This window comes from Anolis sagrei, chromosome 1 (genome assembly GCF_037176765.1).
Source record: "Anolis sagrei isolate rAnoSag1 chromosome 1, rAnoSag1.mat, whole genome shotgun sequence".
NCBI lineage: Eukaryota > Metazoa > Chordata > Lepidosauria > Squamata > Dactyloidae > Anolis > Anolis sagrei.
In genome coordinates this window covers 245256606-245279372 of record NC_090021.1, presented here as the reverse complement: position 1 = coordinate 245279372, position 22767 = coordinate 245256606, and the positions used below count along the sequence as shown (strand labels likewise).

At 39.3% G+C, this 22767-nt stretch overlaps 1 protein-coding gene and 1 long non-coding RNA gene across 2 annotated transcripts in view; one reads left to right on the top strand and one right to left on the bottom strand.

Annotated features, from left to right (window-relative positions):
- The window catches only part of TSPAN32 (tetraspanin 32), a 52823-nt gene extending 42323 nt beyond the window's left edge, over nucleotides 1-10500 (bottom strand). The window contains exons 1-3 of the mRNA XM_060768484.2: nucleotides 10220-10500; nucleotides 9175-9292; nucleotides 8629-8726 (exon numbers count right to left, since the gene is read on the bottom strand). Of these exons, the coding sequence (XP_060624467.2) occupies nucleotides 8629-8726; nucleotides 9175-9292; nucleotides 10220-10285 (282 nt within the window). The 5' untranslated portion in view covers nucleotides 10286-10500. The remainder of the gene's footprint in view (nucleotides 1-8628; nucleotides 8727-9174; nucleotides 9293-10219) is intronic.
- Nucleotides 1-21179, top strand: part of LOC137095801 (uncharacterized) — a 33368-nt gene extending 12189 nt beyond the window's left edge. The window contains exons 2-3 of the long non-coding RNA XR_010908922.1: nucleotides 8224-8296; nucleotides 19597-21179. This is a non-coding gene — a long non-coding RNA (uncharacterized lncRNA). The remainder of the gene's footprint in view (nucleotides 1-8223; nucleotides 8297-19596) is intronic.
- The last annotated feature ends 1588 nt before the right edge of the window (nucleotides 21180-22767 follow it).

Genomic DNA, 22767 nt, shown 5'->3' with positions numbered 1-22767 from the left:
ACTGTGACTATGGGACCACATCTACCCCCCAGTACTCCTAAGTTGATCGTTTACATGGGGAAAAATGATAATCCCCTTCTGCAAATCTCTAGGTGCAGATATCCTTTAAAAAATAGCTCATTTAAGATTTATCCCCCTCCCACACCGCTCCTCTTCCTCCAAAAACGAAGTAAGCTTCCGCCAGTTTTGATTTTTGGCCCTTTGGATTCATGTGTCCTCTAGAAAGTCCTGGGGAAAACTGGCCTCTAGGCACACTGAAGTTGCCCATCACCATTTTAGAGAGGCATAATATCTGCATGATATCTTGTTTTCAACCTCCAGTCTCACATACCATATAGATGTTAGCATCCAGAAGTCCATGATAGCCAATGGTAAGAAATTCTGGGGCCTGAAATCCAAAACATCTGGAAGGCCAGAGATTAAGAATAACTGCTGCATAAGTTAACTGAGATGTGTGTTCTCTCTTTCTCTCCACCACACCAAACACTTGGTTATCTCCTGGGGTGGATCTAGACAGCCCCTTTATTGTGGTAAATCCCACAATAAAGAAGGGGCTGTCCAGATGACATCCTGGACAATCCCGAATTAATTCGCCACAAACCAGGAAAACCCTAGTTTGTGGCAAATGAATTGGATAATGGGTTTATTCTGCACCTTCTTGGAAGGATCGGGATAAACCCACTATTTCCATTTCTGGACTACAGAATATTTCTGCAGTTTTCTGGGCTAAATTAGCTCGGAAAACTGTGGAAATACCAACCCCCTCCCCAAAAGCCCTCCTAAACGCAGTAAAAAAAAAAACTTACAGCCTTTTATCCCAGGAGCATCTATGTTTAAAAACATGGATGTTCCTGGGGGGTTGTCTACATCTATCCATGAAAGCACGTGCTTTCTGGGGTGGGTGTCCAAATGTTGTACTGGAACTTGCCAGTACAATATTGGGATACTAACCCCCCCCCTCCCAAGAAGCCCCCTTAAACTCAGTAAAAAAAGAGAACCCCCCCCCCCCTCACAGGACAGCTGCTAGAGTTCTCTTCCTGACATGTACAAATGATGCGCCAGGAGAAAGGAGGTGGAGGGGAAGAGCGATTTACTGGGATAAAAGGCTATCTGGAAGTGCCCTTGGTTCTTGCTGCACTGATGGACACTAGGGCTGGGCGGTTTCGTTTCGTTAATTCGTAATTCGTTAAAAATTCGTTATTTTTTGTTAACGAAGCGATAACGAACCATTCTGGAGCAGCTTAAAAACGAAACGAATTTTTAAATTCGTTTCGTAAATGCTTCGGTTTCGTTATGTATTCGTTTCGTTATCGGTTTGAAGTCGTTTCGTTATTATTTTCGCATGTCTGGGGCAAGTTTTATAGTTGTTTTTTGTTTAATTAGTGAAAAAAATTATAATATCACACCAACAGTCAACAACAGAGGGAGAAGGAAGCTTCAGAAGTTCCCCCTGTCCCATTTGGAGGTTTTTTAGCGTATTGCGCGGTCGCGTCCGCCATTAACGAATTGATTCGTTATTGTTTCCTTATTGTTTCCTTATTGTTTTGTAATTTTTTTACCATTTACGAAATTTCGTAAATATCGAACTTTTTTTTAAAAAAAAATCGGAATTCTTTTAAATATCGAAACGCAGAAAACCCCAAAAAACGAATCAATTTTAGAAACAAATTTTTCCATTGTTACCCAGGCCTAATGGACACATTAACACATTCCTTTATTTACAGATATTCCTGGGGGCCCTATATCTCAGAATATCAAGGCAGGAAATCCCACATTATCTGAGTGCGGACCCAGATAACCAAGTTCAAAGCAGATATTGTGGGATTTCCTGCCTTGATATCCTGGGATATAGGGCTGTGTGGATGGGGCTTGGGTTATCTGAGTCCACACTGCCATATATTCCAGATCAAATAATATAATGTGGGATTTTATTCAGCTTTGTGGAAGGGGCCTTAGAGGGGTCTAAGAGATCCAGTGCTTCACTTGCACATGGTGCTAAAGGAGATGGAGTCCTATGCGAACTAGTCTTCACCTTTCCCAAATAGGTTAACATCCCGGGAATCTACCCCAATCCAACAATCCAGCCAAATCAACAGGCTTGTTTTCCATAGCAGATTTTATCTGGTTGTCTTCCATTCATATGTTACAAATGCATGCCTATATTTGTCATCCATTCAGGAGGTTAATAGGAATTATATTTATATCAGTGAAGCATAACATATGATCAACTAATGAACAAGCTGCAAAAACCACACAACTCCTTTAGCGTAATGATCCACATCCTAGTTTTGTTTGGTTGTTAGAAACCAGGCGCCCTCTAGTGGTATATCCCTGAACATCATGTAAAGGTTTCAAAATAAATTTTCCTTTTTGAATAGACATAGTATTATTCCAAGCCATTTATTTGTGTAGCAGACACAGCATGTGCATGGTTTTGTAAAGAGTACATAAAAATTTCACAAGAAGGGAGAAAGGGGGAGCAAAAAATCAGCAGGTGATAAACATCCAGACATCAGGGTGGAAATCAAGTATTTAGTGAAATTCAATGATCTCAACTTTGCTTTGGTTGGGATGAAAGCTAAAGCTTTCGGGCCCTTCCACTCAGCCCTATATCCCAGAATATCAAGCCAAAAAATCCCACAATAACTACTTTGAACTGGGTTATCTGAGTCCACCTTCAGATAATGTAGGATTTTCTGCCTCGATATTCTAGGATATAGGGCTGTGTGGAAGGGCCCCTAGAAAAGAATTGTGTCCCCAATTTTGGGCAAAGCATTACAAGCTGATGGCTTCCAATTCACATCCGCCCTAACCAACACACCCAGTTCTCCAAGTTGATGAGAGCTGCAATCTTAACATTGTCCCTGCTTAAATCTAAGACATAGGGCCCTTCCACACAGCCCTATATCCCAGAATATCAAGGCAGGAAATCCCACATTATCTGAGTGTGGACTCAGATAACCCAGTTCAAAGCAGATATTGTGGAATTTTCTGCCTTGATATTCTGAGATATAGGGCTGTGCAGAACGGACCATAGATTTTAGTTGGAATTTAAAATAAGAGAGAGATGTGAAACCATTAAGTGCCCACTGCATTTATTTTAAACTAATGATCTCTATGGGAAGAACTGAAATTTGTCTTGAAGAGTTGAGCTACTAAGTTCAGTGGATCCACAACTCTGTGTCTATTGCAAGAGAGAGACCCTGGGCAGAAAGACTGTGTAACCTTTGGCATTCTGAATGTTTTGATGCATACCAGTTGTGTAATTCCCACAATGCCTTGCCAGTGTTTTTTTTTTTAAGTAATTTGAACTGATGGGAATTGCAAGCCAAAACATCTGAAGCTCACAGTGGTCTCCAATCACTCCTCATATATAATGATGACAAATCTAGAAAGGTTGCTCATAATGGTCTGGAATATTTTCGATATATGCTGCACCACAGTTGATGGGCATAACAGAAAATCCTGGATGCATTCCAACAATGTAGGAAGTGTACTTGCATCCCTGAATGACTGGTTAAAGGAACCCTTGGTACGTCAATAAGCTACAATTGCTTACCTGCCAAGGATGAGAGAGTGCTTACTCAATGTTCTGCAAGCTGACTCAGAGAAAAATTGTGTATATGCCCTACACATACACAAAGCTATGCTCAAGGTTTCAACAATCATCCAGTCTTATCTAATGCATGCTCCTTATATTGTCCTTTAAACAATCCTAATATTTGCCTTGCAAAGGGAACATACTGAATGTTCTCCCTTTGGAACATAATAATTAGACTGGTGTGGCCTAATATTTGATGAGCAAACACTCATGGTTTTTAGCTTGTTTTGGATGAGCAATTCATCTTGATAATAAGCAGCACCTTTGCAGTACTTCTGTTATATGACTAGAAGATAAACCCAAAAATCAGGACAGCATCTACTACTGCCATCTGAAAAATATACTGGGGTCTACTTAACACCTGGCTGCTTGCCATCCCATCATAATGGATTTCCATATATAATACTTTCTCCATTTCAGATCCATGAGGCGATCAAAGTGGACAGGTTCATTGTAAGGAAAAAGGGAAGGGAGATGAATCCTACAAAAATATGGTACTTTGGCTACCTTCATCTCTTAGACTTAGATTACCATTGCAAGACCATAGGAATTCAGCAAAATGGGCAATCTGTCTTCCTAAATGTATGTAAAATACAATGGGACCTTGACTTAAAAGTGTCCCAACTTAATAGCATTGAGTTAAGAGCCATCACTTACCCCTGGTTTCACTTTGACATATGAGCAGCATTTTTAGTAAAGAGCTAGCACAAGAGGGAGTGCTAGAGCAAGAGTACAGGGTTTTAGGGATTCACGGGAGCAGCCTTTAAGCAGCTCTTGTATGCTTTGAAAGATTGCTGTCTGCTCTGTTCTTGCCCACTTTGGAGGCTCCCATTTGAAGAAGCAGAATGCAATAAAGTGAAGATTACCCTCTGTATTCCTCCTTTGTCATGCCTAACCACTCTCTTTTTGCCTAGAGACTGATATCCTCAAGACGACTTTGAGCTCCTCCACATTTGTCTAAAAAAGCATGCATTCTTGCAAAATAACTCCTTGAGTTTTATCAGATTTTGACAGTTGTTGTCACCTCTGCATCTGCTTGATCCATTCTTATTTTTGGGGGGAGGGACTTTTCACAGTCATCTTTTGGCTCTACAATAGGGCTTTTACAAAGCACATGTGTGTTTTAAACTGGAATAGTTTGCTGGAGAAATTCTAGGATTTTGTAGAAAATATATTTTCTTCTCTTTTTAAAAAAATCTTATATTGCAACAATGTTAATTTACTGGTGCCATGATGTTCCACAGTATTCACAGTATTACATTTTTAAAAAGTGGGGGGAAAGGAGAAAAGATACACACTCTTTCTAACATGTTTTGGAATAAAAAGTAAACCCACCTGAGGGTGGAAATAAAATATTACAATTGGTGTAAGGAACAGCCAGAAAATACTCTGGGACAGCAAAAATGTCATTTGGATATTTTTAAAAATCCTGAGATCTACAGCTAAAATACTGGAACTCCCAGCAACCTTTATCTCCCCCTGGAATGACCCTTAATTTCCTCTCTCCTTCCCTTAAATGAAACACCAATATTAATTTTTTCACTTTCAGTAGATCTACATAGAAGTAGTAAAGTAGATCTGCAGGAATCAGCCTTTTTATCCTTGTTTATCAAAGTTAAGTGCCACTAATCAAAGCTCCATGTTGACACAATTTCATCCCATTCGCATAACAATTTAGGTTAATTTCACTTCAGGCCTATGTAAATCTCTGGATAATATTAGCTTTTAGAAGCATTTCTCCCTTCTTTTCTTGTTTCATTTCTATTCACTTTTCCTCTTTCATCTTCTCTATTTTTCTGGACTCTCACCTTAATAATAATAATAATAATAATAATAATAATAATTTATTTATACCCCGCCACCATCTCCCTGAGGGGACTCGGAGCGGCTTACATGAGGCCAAGCCTGACAACATATCAATAAAACAAAAAGCAATAAGCAAATAAAACAATACAATTAATATAAATCACATATAAACAATAACACACAAAGATTTAAAAACCTATGGCCAGGCCAAATGTAATAATTTGAAATTTAAAAAATAAATGCTGGGCATGAACAGAGGTAGGATGTATCTGGTAATAGGGTTTTAAAAGAAATAAAGGGAGAGCAACCCAATGAGTAGTTGGGTTGCCATGATTTCATCTAATCCTTGCATTTCCACACCAATTGTGTTTTATCACCTTACAAAGAGATGGCTCATATTTTAATATCTGTGATCCAAAAAGGCTTGAGCTTAGGTTTTATGAGTTCTGAAGCCTTAATAGACTCAGATGCCAGAGATGATTATCAGAAGTGAATTCTGATTCTAGCTTTATTACAAAATAAGAGATGAGGCTTTGAAGACAGTTTATGCAAACCACACAAGAAACAGCAGAAGGAAATAGTTCATACAACTATAAGGTGGGTGTTCCTTCTTTGGACGCTTTTAAACAGAGGCTCGATGGCCCTCTGTTGGGGATGCTTTGATTGTGTTTTTCCTGTATGGTAAAAAGTTGGACTAGATGGCTCATGTGGTCTCTTCCAACTCTATGATTCTATTATTCCCATTATGAAAGAATCACAAAGGAGGTGGTCCCAGTTGCCAGCCAGAGTCCAGCAGTGTGTTAAGTAATGGCAGCGGATATCACCCATGTTAATACCCACATATTATGCTCCGTGAGCAAGTCAAAGGTAACAGTGTCATAAAATGTCAGGCCCCAAAGCTTTCTATCCAAATGTTTATGTGGTTTTCTGTTGTGTATGTCGCCCAAAGATTGGACTAGGCCTTCCCAGCATCCAGGATCATCAGGCCTTGAGATTTCAAAGCTGGATTCTGAAATGTAGGGATGACCCCTGAAGATGCCATGGGGCAGAGCAGGCATGTAGCTGGGGGGGGGGGGGTGGCTTAAGGGGCTTCAGCCCCCCCCCCCCCGAAATTCTCATGGTGGTTCGCGAAAAGGCCTTACTGGTGCATTATTTAAACTGTTATGTTTATTCATATCATGATCTGATCACCATACTCAATATATCCCATATGCATGGGGGTATTGGGGTAATGATACAAAAGGTTTGCTGGGCTAGACCCTCTTTCACTCAGACTCAGCCCCCCCAAACTCAGCCCCCCCCCAAACCCCCCCTGAAAAAAATTCAGCCCCCCCCCCCCCCCCCCGAAACGAAATCCTGGCTACGGGCCTGGGGCAGAGCCAGGAGTCAGATCCTAGTGATACTATTAAGATGGATACATTATGCTTGACAAATATTGCAACTAAGAAACCTGCAGAGAGGAAGAAAGAGAAGAAAAGAATACAAGGGAAGGGAAGGAGATGTTTAGTCAGGAACTGAGCGTGCAGACTAGAGAAAAAGAGTATGAAAAATAAAGAGAAGTAAAATTAAGAGTTAAAAGTGAACGATATCAACTACCTTAGCAGAACTGAATAAAAAGACAATGCTTTCTGTTAAAAATGGTACAATCCATAAGCACCTCAGACCAAGAAATGACATTATAGCTTTGCCATTTGCAATAGAATTAAGAAGATGCAACTGAGGAAGTTAAAAATAAGAGAGGAGGAGAAAAAAAACCCAAAAACAAAAACAAAAACAGCAATCCTGTAGTAGGAGGAGCAGGGCCAGATCCTGAGATCTGAGAACCCTACCAATATCAGATTGTCTGTGAATGTGTGAAAATTGATAGAAAGCATTTCCCCACTTATCTAATGATATAATTCACTTATCTGGCTCAGCCCATTCCTACTGATAAAGCTAGTGTTACAATGAAAAACACTAATATATCGATTGAGGAAACTGAAATATTGCTTAAGAAATCGTCATAACATCATATAATAGAGTCTTAGAAAAGATGACTGGAATCCAATCACGCAATGTGCAGAAATTTATTTACATCCTGTAAAATCCCAACAATACTGTACATTAAATGGTGTAAGTAGAATATTAGATAGTATGAATGGGTCCATCAAAGAAATGAGTTTTTTTTAGTTATCTAGAAACTGATGAAACCCTCTTCTAACAATATGCCCTATAATATTGCTTTTGTGTAAATAACCTCACTTGGAAGTATTTGAGTTTTTGCTGTCTTATCTCTACCATACATTTATTTAGCATACATTAATCTGGATATATAAAAATTCCATCTATACTGTTTTCATTTGTCTTTTCGGCTGAGTGCAGAAACCTCCTGCCATATCCTTTACAAATGAGATCTAGAGGTCACAACTGACAGCAGGAAATAAAGTTCACCTCCGTTTTCAGCATTTTTAGGGGATGATTCAATTCCATGGTATAGATCCTTTCACATGCTATTGGACTTCAGTTCCCATTGTACCTAGCCAACATAGCCTATGGTAAGGAATCCCAGAAGCCGCAGTCCAAAAATATCTGGAGGACCACACTGTCTAGGAAAGGAGTCAACAGCAACATTGTCGATGCTTATTCTAACACCCCATCTAGATACTTGCCACTTTGAAAGGACATTACAAGGTATTTGAGATGGGACCTATCTTTGCAGCCTAAATGTTCATTTCAGTAAGACTTTCTTATGCATGCTGGATAATTTTGTCTTTAATAATATTTGCTAACAATTAACCAAAAACAGCAGTTAAATAAACCATTTTGTCATTTCCCAGGACCCTTAAAAAAGGAGCTGCATTGGCTGCTTTCCAGCTCTGCTATGGAGGTTAATCCATTAAAAGAACACAGGTATTTCACATTTTGGTGAACTAAAAAGTCTCAAGTGGATACTATCAGAGAGTGTAAACTGTTTATTTTAATTTATCAATAAGTCATAGAATGTTGTTCTTTTGTCATCCAGTGCTTTCCAGGAATAGCTCATGGTCTGAAATACTTTATTCAATAATTATAAAATACATCCCTTCAGAGATGGCTGGCAGTATAAAGTAAGTTCCTGTAGCCCTATGTTACGGAAAGCTCCAACATGCAGAGATTCTTCTTGTTATATGGCTAAACTGTCCAGAAACCCCACACTGACAGCTGAGCAATCCCCAGTCAAGACCAACTTGATAGCTACTTACCGCTGCCATGCCACTCTCCAGTTCTCTCACTGTGGCAACAATACTCAGTAGGGAAGCAACCGTCAGAATGATGCTAACGCATATCCCCGTGTAGAAAACTGAGGAACAGAGATCATATATAAATAAGGATGCAAAGTCCCATCACTTTCTGAAGCTCTCTAATCAATGATGACTAGCATGGATTATTTTCTAAATTTATATTATCTACACTACAACCTCTGTAACTGCATAAGCCATATCCAGCCTCACTTGCCATGCCTTGGGTGAGGGGATTGTTTCTCTAGGAATTTCCTAGTTTCTCCAAGTGATTCCATGATATGCTTTCTAGGATGCCTCTTTAGAAATCTCCAGGTCCTCCCATGCATTTCTATGGTATGCTGGGACCAGAAGTTAGGTAATTTAATAGCATTCAGCCATTTCAGGTGAATTGTATCTCCCAGTATTGGTTAATCTGGCTAGAGATGATGTGGCCCACAATCCAAAAATTACACTTTGGTGACACTGCAGCATAACGAGACCTTTCTTTCCCCAAGCCCCAACACTTACCTACACTATGAAAAATTCTGTAGTAGGAGCTTTTCTCCAAGGAGGCATCTTTTATGACAGTAAAGTGCTTTCCACAGTAGGTGACAATGCTCAGTATGCTTACTGATAATCCAAGCAACTGAAAAGAGAAGGAAGTCAAGGAATGAAAACATACAGGAAGGACTACAAATCAGGAAGCAGCTGGTGTTTTGGCTCATTTGAAGTTATTTTATATACAAGTGTGCTTTAAAATAAGCTTTCAGTTTATTTTTTTCAATTTAGCCACTGGCTACTGGAAGTCCTAAAGAAAAGGAATCACAGACTATTAGAAATCGTAAAATCTAAAATCAGTCCACAAATTAAGACTTAGCTAACACCAAACTGTATCATTCAAAATATGCTGTACAGTCAACTACATCCCTCTTAATAAAAATTGCTGATGTTTTAACTAACCCTTTTTTTTCTAAAATGTGGCAGTTTTTACTAATTATCCTTTGGTCCTTTTGCAACACCAATAAAGTAACCAAGCCCTTTTAGTAATGGCAGAAAACCAATATATTATTTAAAGAACCAATAGAGTGAGATTTTGAAAGTGTATTTTCATTTTCCAGTCAAAATAAAGTTTTGTTTTTGCAGAAAGAATTCAAAATTCACCCGAAATTCTGTCTGAAATGACATTTCAGAAATGACACTATTTGACATTTTAAATCCTTTAAATTTATGTTATCTATTGAAAAAGTGACACTTTTCCTGAGCAAACAAATTAAACAATTGTTTTCTTAGGTTTAAGGCTGAAGTGCCTGCTTGAAGCTACATTTCTCAGAGCCTTTTCTCAGCTTTCTTAGAGTGGCAAACCACAAGCTTGTGGATAAGAAAAGGCAGTGCTGTGAAATAGTGATAAGGCCCTGGACACATGTCTTCACACTTTTAACTAGACGCTCCTTCTATTTCTTAGCCAGTTTGTCCAATGAACATTTTTCTCAATAAAATAAAATTGTCACATTTATCAAAATTACAGTGACCTGTTTGGTGAGCATAGTTTCTGCATAGTTCTTTGGTCCATTACCATGATGAAGAGGCTAGCTGCCAGCAACTGACACTTCACTGCTCGGACCCAGGATCTCTGTCCCATGGCTTCCTCTTCTTCTTGTCACTTACTGACAATCATGCTGCTGAAGACGTTGCTAAAGTGGTTGTTTAGGAGGGGTGTGTGTGTGTGTGTGGAGGGAGGGAGTTTTGGCTTCTCGGTGGAGCTTGCAGCACTGCATCTTGGGAAACGTAGTCCTATTTACCAGTCATCCCTTGCTCAAGACTTTCCATTCCTTTGCAACCCAGAATTATTCTTTAAAGAATTGCTACATGCCTGTCATACACTCACTGTCCTCTGTGTTTCATAAGCATTTGAGGATAAATGTTAGTTTCAAAATGAAACCTCATAGCAAAATCTGCATGTGTCAGCTGTCATTGTGAATGCCTTATATCCTAGATACTAGTAATATGAAGCTCCTCTAGAACAAGGACAGCTAATGGGCTGAAGATGTGCTACAATTTTAGTTTTTTTTTTTAAATAATAATTTTATTAAGCATTTTCAAATAAACATAGAAAAGAAATAATTTATACCAAGGGAGTGGGAGTAAGGGCAGAAGAGAAAAAGAAAAGAAAAGGACTAAGGGGATGTTAAAGTTGTAATTAATAGGTTAGCCCTTTGCAAATATCTAGTATGTTGCAAAGTGAGAACAAAGAAAAAAAAAGAAAACGAGGTTTGTTGGGCTGGGAGGGGGACTCTAATAAAAAATGAACATTGTTCCAATTAAATCACCTCTATTCCATTAACACGCATTACAAAAGATATTGGAGATTCTATATATCCTCTATGAGAAATCTAATATTAAATCTAATAGTAGTATCGTCTTGTTCCTTCTTTTAATTGTCTCATATTCTTCTGCAAATCTATTACTTCTTATTGGCTTTATTTATGTTAGCCAGATGAACTCCTGCTCTCTAGAGACACACAAATCACACAAATGGCTTACAGAAAGAACCTTTCGGCTTTTGTTGCCATGCCAAAACCAGAATTCTTGCCAAAACCGGAAGTTCTTGCTGAAGGACTAAAAAGGAACTTTAAAGGAGTTATGGAGGCACTGGATACATTTCAGCAGTTGGACAGCTCTTTTAAAGTTCAAACATTAAAGTTCTTCTAAAGCAGGGGTCCCCAAATGATGGCCTGCATGTGGCCCTCCAAGGTAATTTAACTGCCTCCCCCCCCCCCCAGTCTGAAATGATTTGAAGGCGCACAACAACAACAATCTCAATTGACTTGGCTATATCATTAGTCCATAGTAGGCCCATACTTCTCATTGAAATACTGGAAAGTTTATGTTGATTAAAATTGTTCTTAATTTTAAATTGTGTTGTTCTTTCATTTTTTTGAACTACACATAAGATATGTACAGTGTGCATAGGAATTTGTTCATGGTTCTTTCAAACTATAGTTCCCCCTCACCCTGCCAACAGTCTGAGGGAACATGAACCTGCCCTCTGTTCTTTAAAATGTTTGAAGACCCCTGTTTTAAAGTTCAAACTTGGGCCTAAGTTAGCTCTGTGCTACAGAATTAATACTGTTAGCGATCACTTTAACTGCCATAGTTCAATACTATAGAATCCTGGGATTTGTAGTTTGGTGTGGTACCAACACTGAACCATGATAGTTAAAGTGGTGTCAAACTGCATTAATTCCTCAGTGTAGATGCACTTCAATGTAGATTCACCATCCCATCAAAATGGAAGCTTCCACAGTTTCATCGCTGCAAATTTAACTTATATATAAACTTATATACAATCCAATGCTAGGGTCAGTTAGGCCTCCAAAGAAAGAGCATTCCACAAGGCGAGTGACACAAGCAAGAAGGCCTTCCTTTGTGTCCTTCATCTGGTAGGACCCAGAGAAAAGCATTTCTGGGATAACACAATTTCCAGGCTGGAACACATAGAGAGAGGACCTCCCTCAATTGTCGAGGTCCCAAATGTCCATAGCTATGAATGTCAACACAAGACTCTTATATTCAGACTGGAAGGGAATTGACAGCCAGTGTAGTTCTGTTAGTGGCCAGTGTTATGTGTTGTCCTTATAGTAGCCCAGTCAATAATCTTGCTGCTACATTTTCCACTCTATGTAGCATATAGCTTGGTAGTTTCATGCAGTTTTCCAGCTGGTGGTGGGTGGTCAGAGGCAGAGCCAACTAAATCAAGCTCATAATCCACCCACTTCCCTTGCAATATCTAAGTAGCCTTAAGCAAATAGTCTGTTATCCTAATACAGCTTCCCCAAGCCACATCAATGTTGCAAAACAAATTAGGGGAAAATATGTACAGTAATAGAGTTTTCTCAGACCATATCAAGGCTTTTGCCAAATTAATGCTCATTGCAATAATGATGATAATTCAGGCTATGTACTTTTTCTGGTTATGTACATGCTGATGAGCTGTAGTAAATTAAGCTTTCTAAATGCGGCACTCTAAATGCTGCTTTTGTTCCAATATCCAGTGGTTCTTAATCAAATTACCTACAAGAATAGTGGCTCCAAGGCATTACATTATAAGTCTAAACTGACTTTTAAAACAAATTTTCATTTAACCCACACAGTGTCTGTCATTTTTGAAAGAGACTGCAGCAACCTTAGCATGCAACTTCTTGTCTACAAGAAAGTGACATCTTCTGCTTAGGAAGTCTCTAGGACCTTCATACCCTAAAGCAGTGGTTCTCAACCTGGGGTCCCCAGATGTTTTTGGCCTTCAACTCCCAGAAATCCTAACATCTGGTAAACTGGCTGGGAATTCTGGGAGTTGTAAGCCAAAAACATCTGGGGACCCCAGGTTGAGAACCACTGCCCTAAAGGCATTAGATCACATCTTAACTCAAAGCTAAACAGGATTGGTTTTGGTTTGTGCTTGGATAGAGATTGAAATTGAATACTAGGTGCTCTAGGCTGTATTTCAGAGGAAAATACTGGCAAAACATTGAGTATTCTTTACCTAAGAAATTAATGGGATTGCCATAAGTCAAGAAGCATATCTTACAGTATCTAGTGTCTTAACTACTACTACTACTACTACTACTACTACTACTAATTTATTTTTATACCCCGCCTCCATCTCCCCGAAGGGATCTGGGGTGGCTTACATGGGGCTAAGCCCAATTGACAAAATTAAAAAAGTAACACATTAGAATGCATAACATCAATTTAAAGCAACATAAAACATATATAAAACAAGCATCAAAACCAACAACAATAGCATAATTCAAGGCTCAATATGGGTGGGTGGACTGGTGCACAACAAATTCAGAGGATAGGGCTAGTTAGTAAAGTACATAGGTTGTATAGCAGCATTAAAGATAAGAGCAATATAAAAGAGTCATTCTAACTTTGTAGTAAAATGTGTGGTCTAGATTTTGGATCCTAACTGGGGCCAGTTGACAAGGGAATTGTCTAGTCAAATGCATAGCAGAATATCCATGTCTTTAGATCTTTGCAAAAAGTGGATAGGGAAGGTGATAGCCTTTAGGGTATTTAGTAGACGTGTACAATTCAACTAAAACCCGGTCCATTTTTGGTGGCCCAAATTTAGTGGCCCTCCCTTTCCATTTTTCAGGAACTTCCCAAATTCAGGAGGACTGAAATCCATTTTTTTGATCCAGCAACTGAAAGATTGAGGAAGATCCGGCCTATTGGTGGCAATGGGGAACTTCCCCTTTCCATCATTTTTAGGGCATTCGTCTTAAGAAACTCCCCTTTCTGGGATTGTTTCTCCTTATATCCTTCAATAAGACCTGGATTAGAAGCATCAGTCTTAAGAACCCCCCCCCCCCCCTTTCTGGGATCATTTTCCTTATATCCTTCAATAAGACCTGGATTAAAGGCACCAGAATTAAGAAACCACCCTCTCTGGGATTGTTTGCCTTCAACACCCTTTCAACGAAGCTGGATTAAAAACTTATTTCAATGGGAGCCACACCACCTAAAGGAGCATGCCTCATTCTTAAAAGAAGATATAAATTGCCTCATTTATTTTATGGTGGCTTTAGAAATGGTAAGCTACCTCTACCCCACATTTGAAGCTTGCCTCATGTGAAGGGCACCATTGATGGCAGTTTCTTAAGTGTGTAAACTACTTTGCTATTTGAGTCAAAAAGCAAATCAAGACATGCAGAGCTGTGAGGGGCACTGACAATTCAGATCACCCATCTGTCTCTCTCCGAAATCTGCTCGCAATGCCTCTCTGCACTTCTTGCGTAGCCAAAAGAAATGGAAAGCAGTTGTTTTTGGCAGCCATGTGGTCTGTTGCGGCCCAAAAACATGGCAGCAGAGCTTGTGCCATGATGGTTGGCCGAACCAGCTGGACCCTGTTTTTCAAAACAAATCTTTGCACAGCCTTTTGTTCAAATGCTTCAGGTTATATGTCAATGGAAAGCAAGAAAAACCCACCTTTTAGTATTCGTTGCCTAAGTAACCCCTGTGAAATTCATGAGATTGTCATAAATCAACAGGCAATTTGAAGACTCCTACTTAAAAAAAAATTAGAAAGCACAATGCTGTATATATTTATTTTCTCCAGTAGAGGGCCTCAAAGGCACTTGCTCTTATGAGCATCAGGGCATCATAGAGAAGGAAAAAATATTGTCACCGTGTGAAGTGGAGCCCCCGGTGGCGCAGTGGGTTAAACCCCAAGTGCCGGCTGACAGACAGGTAGCAGGTTCAAATCCGGGGAGAGGCAGATGAGCTCCCTCTATCAGCTCCAGCTCCTCATGAGAGAAGCCTCTCACAAGGATGATAAAAACATCAAAAATCATCTGGACATCCCCTGGGCAACGTCCTTGCAGACGGCCAATTCTCTCATACCAGAAGCGACTTACAGTTTCTCAAGTCGCTCCTGACACGACAAAAAAAAAACACAAACCTGTGTGAAGTTAGTGATCCTGCATTTAATTTGAGTATGAACAATTTTTCAGCAGCTTGGCCTTTCCTGGGAGGATTCAAGGTACGAGTGGTGATAACACTGAAAGCTCTAAATGACTTGGGACCAAAATACTTGGAGGAACACCTTTCCCTATAAATACCAAGAGAACTGAGATTTGGGTCCTTTTGGTAGGGGCAATACATCACAGGAGGACACGGGAAAGGACTTCTCTGCTGTGACACTACAGTTATGAACTAGATGACCACCAGAGACAGAGCTTTCTTGATCTTGCTACCTTCTTTGTGGGAGAATAACCCCAAGGAGGCTCCCTGGAGCTCACAATTTTCCTTTTGGTAGTAAGAACTCCCTTTCTTCCTGGGTCTGTTAGATTTTGGTTTATGTTGATACAAAGTATTGCAATGTATTTATTTATGTATTTGTTTTTTATTAATTTGGTAGTCCTGTAATATTCCTTTGAGCTTTCTTTTGCCTCTAGTTCTAGTTCAGCACCTTTGCCACAGGCAACAAATTTTTCTCAGCAGCCACTTTGTGCCTTCAATTAATGTCTGACTTACAGCAACCCTAAGGTGCCTCTATCATGGGGTTTTCTCAGCAAGATTAGTTCAGAGGGAGGTTTGCCTTCACCTTCCTCTGAAGCTGAGAGGCTGTGGTAGGCTAAGGTCAATGGGTATCTACTTTTGGATTGGGGATTATCTCCCTAAATCAAGCCAACAAAGTGCTTTTTGCTCAGTTCTACTTCCAAGCACTAGGGCTGGGTGGTTTCGTTTCGTTAATTCATAATTTGTTAAAAATTCGTTATTTTTTTTTATAACGAAGCGATAACGAACCATTCTGGAGCAACTTAAAAACGAAACGAATTTTTAAATTTGTTTTGTAAATGCTTCGGTTTCGTTATGTATTCGTTTCGTTATCGGTTTGAGGTCGTTTCGTTATTATTTCCACATGTCTGGGGCAAGTTTTATAGTTGTTTTTTGTTTAATTAGTGAAAAAAATTATAATATCACACCAACAGTCAACAACAGAGGGAGAGGGAAGCTTCAGAAGTTCCCCCTGTCCCATTTGGAGGTTTTTTAGCGTATTGCGCGGTCGCGTCCGCCATTAACGAATCGATTCGTTATTGTTTCGTATTTGTTTCGTTAATGTTTCGTAATTTTTTTTACATTTACAAAATTTCATAAATATCGAACTTTTTAAAAGAAAAATTTCGGAATTCTTTTAAATATCGAAACGCAAAAACCCCCAAAAAACGAATCGATTTTAGAAACAAATTTTTCCGTTGTTACCCAGGCCTACCAAGCACCCAGTGAAGCCCAAATATTTTCTCTGTCATTCTGCACATAGCCTGCAGGTGGCAGCAGTCACAGCGAAAATTGAGGAGTGTGCCTAATCTGTGCACAATGAGTAACCAAATAGTTGGTCAGACAGGGCTTTGTTTAACAAGCCCCAGAGAATTATCTGTTATCAGAATGGAATTATTTATAAATACAAGTCTCAATATGAAAATGCCAGCAAACAAAACGCTAAATCACTAAATCCACAAGAGCTTCTTTGTCTTATTGGGTCACACAGAAAGTTAGGTTTGGGATGTAAGTCTTGCTGTCTTAAGGCTCTTCTTAAGAATCACAGTTGGCTCAGCACATTTGCAGGTTTGACTTTTTGTGGATTTGAATATTTGCAGATTTGATTAAAATGTTCTCTCTAGGTCCTTTTGTGCGACTCTATGGTCAACTTCTGCCAATAGTTGTCCACCGTCACACTGAATGATCTCAAGATTCCTTGAAAGATTCCTTCTCTAGGAGTCTTTGAATGCTCCAGTTTGATTCTATGGCCAATTTCTGGTGGAAATCAACCACAGAGTTGCACTGGAGAACCTAGAGATTCCTATGAAGTTATTCCCTCATTTAAAAAATAGCTTTAAAAAAACTTTCATGGGGATCTTGCACCCTAACCCCAGAAAATGTAGAGGGGTCACTATATTCCCTTGCCATTTAGCAAACCCCCAGCAACCCATTCAGTTGTTTAGGAGCACAACTTAATGCCTGGAGGTTAAAGGCAAGCAGGATAGCTCTGCTTCATGTGTTCTCTTTCAAGAGACTACCATAAAATGGGAGGAAGCGGCTATGTAATGGGGAGGTGGAAGCCCCTGAGGAGAAAGGAAGGAAGAGAAATACTGAGGGAACAGGCATGGGGTACCAGATATGCGTAGAATGGGAAGCACTGGTGGAGATGTGGCAGGGCTCTCTCCTGTTTCATCCAGCACGGTTGTCCATGGATTTGTGTTTTAAATCTGAAGACGGGCCTGCCTGCTCTATAAAAACAAAACATATGGTACATTTTGTCCTCCACAATTATAGGTATCATTTTCATAGAATCATAGAATCAAAGAGTTGGAAGAGACCTCATGGGCCATCCAGTCCAACCCCCTGCCAAGAAGCAGGAACATTGCACTCAAATCACCCCTGACAGATGGCCATCCAACCCCTGTTTAAAAGCTTCCAAAGAAAGAGCCTCCACCACACTCCGGGGCAGAGAGTTCCACTGCTGAATGTCTCTCACAGTCAGGAAGTTCTTCCTCATGTTCAGATGGAATCTCCTCTCTTGTAGTTTGAAGCCATTGTTCCGTGTCCTAGTCTCCAAGGAAGCAGAAAACAAGCTTGCTCCCTCCTCCCTGTGGCTTCCTCTCACATATTTATACATGGCTATCATATCTCCTTTCAGCCTTCTCTTCTGCAGGCTAAACATGCCCAGCTCCTTAAGCCGCTCCTCATAGGGCTTGTTCTCCAGACCCTTGATCATTTTAGTCGCCCTCCTCTGGACACATTCCAGCTTGTCAATATCTCTCTTGAATTGTGGTGCCCAGAACTGGACACAATATTCCAGGTGTGGTCTAACCAAAGCAGAATAGAGGGGTAGCATTACTTCCCGAGATCTAGACACTATGCTCCTATTAATGCAGGCCAAAATCCCATAAATGTTATGGGATTTTTCAGGCCAAAATCCCGTAACATTTATTTTCATAAATGTTATTGCTCATGAATCAGAAAAATTTGGTTTAAAATTTGGTGTTCCAGTGCAACTTTTGTCATTCAAACTGCAGTGACCAGACAACAAACTATCACAAAAGCATACAAAAGAATCTTTAATGTGCACCAGTACTCTGTAGTGAATGTAATAGCCTCAAACTGGTTCCAGGATTTCCTATGTAATCATCTGCACAGTAAAACCACTTTCTTCAATACTGGTTTGAAACTGCATTAAATGGTCGGTGTAGATGGGGTTCTTAGTCCCTGGAATAACCATTTAAAGGATTTAAGGTGGCAGAAGTTAAGGAATGTATGAAATCTTGGAGAGATGAGTCTGAAACAGACAACACTGTTCTACAAGGATCATTGATTGATCTGATATGGTATATGGTAGCTTTCTCTTTATCTAACATTAATGCAATAACATTAAGGCAGAGAGACCTCCCATATCTGGAAAATGATGTATTTCCTCTTTACTTGGAAGGCATTGTGCCCTGTCTTTCAGGCTTTAGAAACCCCACTGGTTCCTTATGATTTAAAGTTCTTTGGTCTTTAGATAAAAATGTGATTAGAAGACCACGTGTAATTTAGGAAGAAGCCTGAGTCCCTTTGTTTTAACGGTTATGCAGAAATGTGCAGCACAGTTCAAGAAGGATAGTGCCAAGATGGAAGGTGTTCAGAAGAGGGTGATCAAATGATAAAAGGTCTGAAAATGGTGCACTGGTTTCAAACTACAGGAAAAGAGATTCCTAATAAGCATTAGGAATAACTTCCTGATTATTAGAGCTGTTCAGCAGTGGAATATGCTGCCTTGGGGCATAGTGGAGTCTTCTTCTCTGGAGGTTTTAAACCAGAGGCTGGATGCCCATCTGTTGGGAGTGTTTTGATTCCTGCCTAGGAGGAGGTTGTACTGGATGTCCTTGTAGTCTCTTTCAACTATGAAAAAAAGTTTAGGTTCAAAATCCAAATAACCACATTATTTAAGATTCTTTAATCTCATCTAAATAGTTTTCCATATCTACTTTCTCACCTTTTTACCTTCACATTTTCTATAGAAAGCAGAAAGTGAAAAAAATAAAAAACCACACATTTCAAGGTACCACTCTCACTCTTTTGCCCCAAGGATCTGTGAAGGGGGTCAGGCCTGAAACTCAAGGACCAGACTCTGAGATCTGGGAACCCTTTCTGCAGTCCTGGGTGAAGGATACTTCTAAAAAAATACTAAAATATCAAACTTGCGGCAAGCTGGTGCAATGATTCTGGATTAATTAATCTGATGTAAAATCTTGTGGATAACCTCAAGAGAGAAGGAGGAACCTATAGCAATAGATCTTCAAGAAGCTCTGTGGGAGGTTTCTTGGGGTGATAATATCATTACCGGCAAATAACCTTGCCTTCTGGCTGTGTTTACCTTATCTTCTTCCCTCCCTTTCTGAAATGTAGATCCAGCAGCAGAAAGACGGGATTGAGAGGGAATACTGATTCTTAGGACCTTACTACACATCATCTTACAAGCAGGTGATGTGTGCACCTTCCTGGTGGCTTTCTGGCTGGCTGTCTCTTCCCCATACAGTCATCAGGGAAAAGTGGCTCCAGGAAACGGGTTTCATCCTCCCCTCCCCACAATTCCACTGGACTTTGTGCACTAGCTGCTAAAGGACTTCTATTTATTAACTTTGGTGTATGCTTTAATTTTCTTGTCCAGTTTGATCACAAAGACACTTTCCAAATGTACTGGAACCCACAGATTCAATATTTCTGTCTGTCTGTCTGTCTGTCTGTCTTTCCTTTCTTTCTTTCTTTCTTTCTTTCTTTCTTTCTTTCTTTCTCATATACAGATTCATTTTTTTTATTTTGTTCCTGCCCAGGATTAAGGAGATTAAGTAAATAAATACAATTTATGCTTGGCACAAGCCACAGCTCATCCCTGCAAGCAAAAATAGTTGTCTGCTTGTATAATTTAGGCTGTTTTGAATAAAATCTGTGTTGTAAAGACAGCATGGTGTAATGGTCTGAGTCTTCAGTTATAACTCTGGAGGCCGGGGTTTGATTCCCCACTCAGCCATTGAAACTATTGGGTGACTCTGGGTGAGTCACACATCACATCTCCAGAAAAGACAAATTCACCTCAGGGCTGCTAGAAGTCAGATACATTTTGAACAAATAAACATTTTTGGGACACTTTGCATGACTGTTCCTGCCAATACTGTTGCTCCTATTACCGGCACTGGTATTGTTAAAAACATAGAAAACATTGAAGCAGAATGGCAGATGGATAAGACAAAGGTGGGACGAAGGAGCAGGGATGAACTTTACAAGTTTGGTTTCATGTTAATATGTACTTTCAGTACATTTTAATTTTTCTATTGAAAATGCTAGTTACTAATTAGATGCAAGTATGAATGTGTTACAAGTAATAAGTAACAGCAATGCGGTTTTTGCTGGGAAAGTGATGGAGTATAAATAAATCTAATTATTGATAACTAGCTGTCCCCTGCCACACGTTGCTGTGGCCCAGTCTGGTGATTGGGAAAATAAAGTATTGAGAAAGTGTTGGTTTCTAATATATGTAATTTCTTTATACTTGTGGGTAAACAGTATTTCTTGTTGTTTCTTTGTCAGTGTTGGTGTGGAGATTGTCTGGTTTGCCTACTCTGGAACATGCAACATATAATTGTCCTTCTTTAGGGTTCCCTTTCAAATCTATGATACTATATCTGTGTGTGTGTGTGAATCATATCTATCTATCTATATCTATGGCTGGATGGCTCTTTGTCAGGAGGGCTTTGATTATGTGAACTACAACTCCCAAACTCAAGGTCAATGCCCACCAATCCCTTCTAGTGTTTTCTGTTGGTCATGGGAGACCTGTGTGCCACGCTTGGTTCAAGTCCATCATTGTTGGAGTTCTTTGATTGTAGGTTAACTATAAATCCCAGCAACTACAACTCCCTAATGACAAAATCATAATTTTTTTTAGTGATGGTCACTTCTTGGGTTAGTTAGTGTCAATTCGCCCAGTGGTTTTTGAGTTCTGTTAATATCACAAACAAACATTACATTTTTATTTATATAGATGTTTATTTTTATTGAATATAAAAATAAATAAAATACAAATGTAAACTTGTTAGTTGTGCTTTCTCACACATAGTGTTTTATTTCTAATTGTGAGTGAAATATATTATTTCCTTAAGCAACTAGCCGAAGCAAGGCTGGAACTCTAAATTATGGGAAACATGCTTGAAGTAAATTGGATCTATGGATACAACTGGAGTCCAAATCATACAATATTGTTTGTGGGAACTCAAGACTACTTCCATATTAGGAACTGAACATCCATATATATTGTATTTATAGTTTTCAGAAGTTGCTCACATAACGTGCCATTATGGTCCAAACCAATATCATTAGTTTGGAACTTTACCTTGACTGGAATCATGTCATGAAACAACTGTGTATTTTTTTGCAAACAACATTATATTGATTCTCAATTGGGAACATGAATAATAAGGGACTTGAAGAAACAGACAGGCCTGCTGAGTAAACTGACTAACTCTCCTGAGACAAATTTAAAGTTATGGAGACTTGGAATACGTTAGCAGAGTGATCATGGGATTCACCAATGAATACCAGTTACTGTAGGCTTTATTTCTGAGGAAAGTACCGGAGAAACCACCTCTGAATATTAATTGCCTAAGAAAGTAATGGAGTCACCATACTTGAAGGCACATATACATATCAAGAACGATACAAATCAGGGGTTGAAGTCATGCAGTATTCTGGACAACGTTGAACTATGAATGCCAGCATGCAGCACCATTGGTTCAGTGGTCTAGGGCTGCTGAGGTTTGCAGTCCAGCAACAATGAAGGCTACATAATTCCCATAATTGTAATTGTTGCCAATAGTTGTGTTAACAGTTTGTTTTTAGGGTAACAATGCCACATGAATATATTCTTATTATTTATTTATTTATTACATTTCTATACCATTTTTCTCACCCCTGGGGGGATTCAAAGCAGTTTACAACCTAATAAATAGCAAATTCAATGCCTCACATATATATAAAAATATCACATATCATTCTTCTGATGCTCTACGCTTAAATTTGTGCTAAATATTTTGCGTCTGGATGCCCAAATTGTATTTCTGAAGTTGGATGCCCAAATTGTATTTCTGAAGTTACTTCAGTACTAGAAATTTGTGTGCAGAAGAAAAATATAATGGGAAGGGCCAGAATTCTTATTGGGGGGCATGTCCTAATCCCCTTGCTTCACCTACTTTCCAGCTTGAATCTTTGGTGCAGTCTCTGGGACTGAGATGAAGAAAAAGAAAAAAAATCATAGTCATTCAGATAATAACTGTCTGCAAGACCAAAAATGGCTAAAGAAGCATTGAATATCTTCTTTCTATAGGAACCAGTTTCTGAACCAAGCAGAAAATAACAGGGGTGTTGACTCTGGCTCCATGAATTCAGTCTTTCACCTACTGGCGATAATATGCTTATATGCACTTTGGAGTTTGCCGGCTAAAGAGAATAAAAGCAGGGCACTAAATCACCAAGCCTCTCTTCCTTCACCAAAACATACACTAACTAAATTAATTAGAGCAAGCT